This window comes from Uranotaenia lowii, chromosome 2, assembly GCF_029784155.1.
Source record: "Uranotaenia lowii strain MFRU-FL chromosome 2, ASM2978415v1, whole genome shotgun sequence".
In the NCBI taxonomy this organism is placed as follows: domain Eukaryota; kingdom Metazoa; phylum Arthropoda; class Insecta; order Diptera; family Culicidae; genus Uranotaenia; species Uranotaenia lowii.
This window is the reverse complement of record NC_073692.1, coordinates 31,240,185-31,246,184: the sequence shown is the minus strand read 5'-3', so window position 1 is coordinate 31,246,184 and position 6,000 is coordinate 31,240,185. Positions and strand designations below refer to the sequence as shown.

General features: G+C 37.5%; 1 protein-coding gene across 1 annotated transcript; it reads right to left on the bottom strand.

Moving 5' to 3' along the window:
• Window positions 1-4,180: 4,180 nt before the first annotated feature.
• LOC129745021 (uncharacterized) lies at window positions 4,181-4,739 on the bottom strand. The gene is made up of 2 exons (XM_055737844.1): window positions 4,700-4,739; window positions 4,181-4,639 (listed from the first exon to the last, which is right to left on the bottom strand). The coding sequence occupies exons 1-2, from the start codon at window positions 4,703-4,705 to the stop codon at window positions 4,181-4,183; spliced, it is 465 nt and encodes a 154-aa protein (XP_055593819.1). The 5' UTR covers window positions 4,706-4,739.
• Between the last annotated feature and the right edge of the window lie 1,261 nt (window positions 4,740-6,000).

Here is a 6,000-nt window from a genome sequence, read left to right as displayed (position 1 = left end):
GTATTGAAAAATTAGAGTGTTTAAGGAAAAATCACGATTTTTTACTTTCAAAGCCAAAGTTTAAAGGGAAATTACTTCCAGTGTGAAGAATATGAACCATACTACCCATTTTTCCAAAAATTCATGAAAATCAATGGAAAACTCGGAAAATTTGCAAAGATCCAAATATAGGAAACTTTCGACTTTGATGTTCCATGTTTAGACCTGATGTCACCAAATCTTTGTATCAAAAAGAACAAATCAACAATTTTTGCGAATTTTTAATTGGGGCATAATTCAGAACCAATATTGAATATTTCCAACATTTTTGCCAGATTTACGCAAATAAACTATAGGTAAGTAAACACAATCAAGTTTCAGCTATCGTTTTGCTGATAGAACGGGCGGGGAATAAAAGTGTTTGTGATATTTATAACAGAAATAATAGTTTTTTTAAGTATTAAAAAGCTGTAATACTATTTTATGATAGTAATTGATTTAAGTTTACATTTACAATAAATTTGTTTATTTATTTTCGAAAAATCAATTTTTTTATAGGAGTTTTAGTTCTAGGTCCAATGAAAGGAACCGGTCCAGTACCAAAATAGGAACAGTAGGTTCAAAGTTGGAAATTTAAATCATCCATATCTTTGCAAATCTCTCAATAATGGCGAAACCCATGTTGAAAATTTTCATTGAAACTTGCAGATAAGATCATGACTTACAAATGAACTTCCTGGAGGATATAAATTTCCTGTCCATTCGTGAGAAAACCTCGATTATTTAAAAACCACCGCTTAATGGGTCCAAAGTAGGGCAACTAACCCTATATATTTATGTTTTTATTATTTGAAAGTGATTATTACTAACCGTGGATGATACTTCTAGTAGTAAAGCACTTTGCAATTAAAGCCACTTATAATCTTAAGGATTTAAACTATATTTTAATCTAAATAGCAAGCCTTTTACACCAGGTGGTTGATTTTCAGCACTCAAACTATCTATCTTGTTATTTGATTAGTTCTACTTCTACCCAGAGTTGCCATCAAGTTTTGATGGTCATTCTAAATTGACACATGGCTATGGGCTGCCTCAACATATTTGGTTTTCAGGGTTTTTCAATGAAGTTTCATTGTTGGGCATTGAATGTTTGTACTCGTTTTCGTATCAGTATTTTTATTTATTTATTTATTTATTTACTAATGATCCTAGGCTAAGGTTTTTATCTTAGTTGTAAGCGTTGCTAGTCAGTCGAAGGATTTCGCAGTACGATTTCGCAGTACGATTTCGCAGCGAAGAAGCTATTTGGCGTAGAACGTTAACCGATTGAACGACAGGACCCCACTGTTTTGGGTTAAGAAAGAGACTCACTTTCACCGGTGTGGAATCAACCCTGCGTCACCGTATAGTGTGACTCCACAAACATCGACCGCCAATAAAGGGTGTCTACGATGAAATTGCCACACATAAAATTGATTCGCAAAATTTGAGTTTTCATCCGATTGCCATCAAATTTTCAGGGACATAAAAATAACTATTGAACTTTATTTTTCCATTATTCTCATATTTTATTAACAGTCCATACGCAAATGTCCACACCTTGGCCTTAACCCCGGCCATAATATTCTGCACAAACTGTGAATAAACCGTTTTTTGCATGTAAACCCACACTTTCTTCAGTTCCCCTACTATCTTCTTTACCTTAGGTCGTTTAAGAAGGTACTGTTTCATAAACGCCCTGTACTTCTCGATAGGAGTGTTGGGAGGGTCGAACATTTTCGGCACGAAATTGACTTTATTGTCAGCACGTCCTTGGAGTAGTGGCATGAGGCTAAATCTGGCCAGAAGATTGTTGGGACGTTGTGAGCCTTCAGGAGAGGAAGCAGCCGCTTCTGGAGGCACTTTTTCATGTACATCTGTCCGTTCATCGTGTCCTGGGTCACGAAAGGTGCACTCCGCTTCCTGCACGTGCGAATGGCTTTTCAAACCAGAAACTTGGAGTGCGAACATGCTCCGGAACGCTGAACTTATTCTTGGCCGTGAAAAACAGGTTGCCGGAGATCTGTTTGAAGTCGGCCTTCACATATGTTTCGTCGTCCATGATGCAGCATTCAGCTTTCGTCAGCATGTTGAAGTACAACTTCCTGGCACGGGTTTTTGCGGACTTGTTCTGCTTCTCGTCGCGATTAGGGGCCTTTTTTACCTTGACCGTTCGAAGCCGAGCCTTAGTTTTGGCCTTCTGGGCAAAACTGGGCAAAACAACGTGGAATTCGCAATTCCCAACGTTTTAACGATGAAACGATGCGAGAGATCCTTGTTCTCGTGATGAATGCGCAAGATTTTATCACGCACGAGCTCTTCTTTCGACTCCATTTTCGCGAGTTTTGATCACGGGACTTTAAAATTTGTAGAATGTTAACAATGCACTAACACCTTTTTGTCGGTGTTACTCACCTCGATACCTGGTTCAGCACCCAAGGGGGGTCAGGTTTCCACTTGGCAAATCCTTCAAAAACAAAGCGTCGATTGATTTCCCGCGATTTTCAAGCGAATCCAGTCCGACTAGTAGGCACAGGGCTCGATAAACTGGCATTTCCTCTTGCCAACCAAGGTTTCTCAGCGCGTATTTGAGAAACTTCTTTTTGACTCTCTCCAGTCTATTAACGTGAACGTTGCCAAACAATGCTACCGTACTCAATTGAAGTCCGCCCTAACCCAACATAAATTGAAACGATAGTCGTTCAATTCATTACAAATTCTGCTGACCATTCCTTCCTAACATTGAATTTGCTTTGGCTACCACTTCCTCTATGTGCTTCAAGAAATTCATTTTTCTGTCTATCTCCACTCCAAGAGCTTTTACCGACATCTTACTAGTAACGATCAAGCTGGCCTCGTGGCCATACTCGTAAATTACATTCGATGTTTGCCGAGAAAATGCAATATCGCTACAATTCAATTCGATGCGTTTATTTACAATCCATAGTTTTTGCAACATTCTGAAAATCGGTACAAAGCGTTTGGCAGAATCGACCAATCTTTCTGGTGACGAACAGGAAGAAATATTTTCAGATCATCTACGTATATCACCACGAACACGTCGTACAGAACTTCGGGAAACTCGTTCATTATAGTGATGAAAAGAAGGGGTCCCAAGTGACTCCCTTGTGGTACATCACTGCTAACCGAGAATGTACCAGATCTGACAATTCACAGCCTCAAGTACTGATTTCTTTCAATTCCATTCTTGCAAAATACGGAGAGTACAGCTTTGATTTCGATCACATCAAATGCTTTCGACATGTCCGTGTATATAGTCTCGACTTGTTGTTGAAGCAGTTTCGGCACCTTTTTGAGCGGATCAATTAACACCGTATTTGTGAGTGAATGTTAAAGCTAAATCTACAAACATAGTTTATAAAAGAATGTACGTTATTGTCAAAATTCTTGGCAAAATTCTAATCTCAGAATAAACCTGAAAAAAGGTGTTCAAACTTGATATTTAGTAAATCATCGAATTATATTATAAACTACTTACTTTTCTCAAGTAAAGAATTCACTTTATTTCCGATAAAATGCTACTAGCATGAAAATAAATTCGGCACGGATTCTGCAGGATGACTTCGCAAATATGTTCTCGGTGACTGTTCTTGCGTTTTTGCCTTCTTCCAGACAAATGTCAAACGTGAGCATTTGAGTAGATCTTTTCAGTTAGCAGGTGGGTTTGGAAGATCGGTCGTATCTACCGCAACAACTTGTAGTATATCCAGTATATCCACTAGACCACCTCGGCGCATGATAAAAGCTTCGAGATATTCTAAATTTTTTAAAAAAGAAACTTTTGAACTACTCATATTGTCCGAAAACAGGATATAGGAAGATCTAGAAAAAAATATTAATCTAATAACAGCGTTCGTATGATATCTCAACTGTTTGAACAGAATCATTCAACCAGTTAAATTATTCATCAATAAGCGCTATAATTAGAGGGCTTGTATCAATTTGTTAGGCAGGTTATTTACTCGTGGGTTGATGGCTTCGGGTGATTTTTTTTATCAATGAGCTCCCTGAAGCGGATCGGAAGTTAACAGAAGCATTATATCGAGACAAATTTCGAGAAGAAAGATTGACATACAACCAATTAGAATTTCTTTAATAATGGTATCAAAAATTTATTCAATCAATATTATGTGAGTACACTTTAATGGCCAGCCACAACCTTCAGTCCACCGACTGGAACAGGTGCCACATGAACCGATCCAGGAGTAGCGGCCACCTGTTTTTCCACCGGCACAATGGTCTTGGCATATCCATGATGGGGATAACCTCCCCATCCATAGACACCGGCTTCATAAGTTCCCCAGGGTTGTCCCCATGGATGACCACCATTGACAACGTTGGCCTGAACCACAGTCTTGTGACCTCCGTACAATCCTCCGTTATACACCGAAGGAGACGCCCACAAGTTGTTGTAGTAAGAAGATGGGTATCCTCCAATCAATTCCGAATGAGCACCAGTCCAGGAGTTGAGGCCATTCCAGTTGTTCCAGCCGTTCCAGGAGTTCCAATCACCATTGCTGTAAGGCCATACCGATGATGATGGCAAGTAAGAAGCATGACTTAAAACAGCCAAGCTGAGGACGATGAGTGCAAAAATCACCTGCAGAATAATCGATGGAGTTGTTTTATCGAAAAGTGAACAACCATTAATTTTACTCACCTTCATTGTTATGGTTGGTTGAGTTGTTTGGTAAACTTCTTGAACTGAACTGTATCTTTTTGATTCTAGCTTCAATGTTTTTATACTTATTCGATTACCAGAGATTGCGTTCCATCCTGACCTAATTACGGATGGTCACTTTCATTTTCGCAATTTGGAGGAAGTCCCTAAATTCGTGTACGTTCAACCGTTTTATTTCAAGAGGTTTAAAAGCTTGTTGAAACATATAGTTGAGTTATCAGTTGTCGTTTGAAGTTGAACTCATCAAGATTGTACCAAAATGAAGGTAATATTTGTGCTCAATTATATTTTAGATAATTTATTGGTGACTTAATCATTTTTATTCAGGTACTAGCTGACCCGGTGTGCTTTGCTACACCTTTCAAAATCAAATGATATTTTCAGAAATTATTCAATTTTTTATTGTTTTGATGGCTTAATTTTAAATAAATCAAATTATAACATAATTCATAAGCAACAGCTATAAAATGAAAGCTGATGAAAGATGACTTAAATTAATTTTCAGAATTTTGATCTATAAATTTGTGTTAAAGATCTGGTAATTTTTATCTGTTTTAATCTTCGCCTGAAAAAGGAAGGTCTCAAATTAATCGTACACAAACAATCTAACTTATAAAATATGTTTTTTTTTACTTGATATGTTCTGGATATATGCTAAAAAACTGATAAGAGAGTCTCCCTGTCCTTCCCTTCACTCCCTGCTGAACGGAGGTCGTGGTCTTTAATTATCATACCCATTTTTTCGAGCGCAAAAATCCTCTTATATCAAATACAGTTCTATTGGTTGATAAGTTTTTAAGCTTTACAACAAAATTTATAAGGAGCTCCTTCCTTTCTTACCCTCGCTATGCTGTAAACCGTAAGGGTCTATAACAATCGTAGAAACATATCTCGTAACCAAATACTCTTCCATGCCATATTTGTTCCCATTTGTTAGCTACGTTAGCATAAATTGAGAACTTATGCTAACAAAGTTGTATTGGGCTCACCTGCTTCCTATGAACCTACTCACTGAAAGGAGGATGGTGTGTCAGATAATCATAGAAACGTTCCAAAATGATTTTTCCAAGTTAAGCTTTGTCCATTTCTCGGATTTTGTGAAAAAAAAGTAAAATGTAAGCTTTCCTCTTTCCTTCCTATTTCCTATATTCCCAATTCTATCCTCCTACTGCAAGAAAGGAATTGTTTCACTTTGAAAAATTTCTCGCATTGAAATACTATCCCATGCCAAATTTGGTTTTTTTGCGTAGTAAATTCATGAGTTATGCATAAACTTGAAA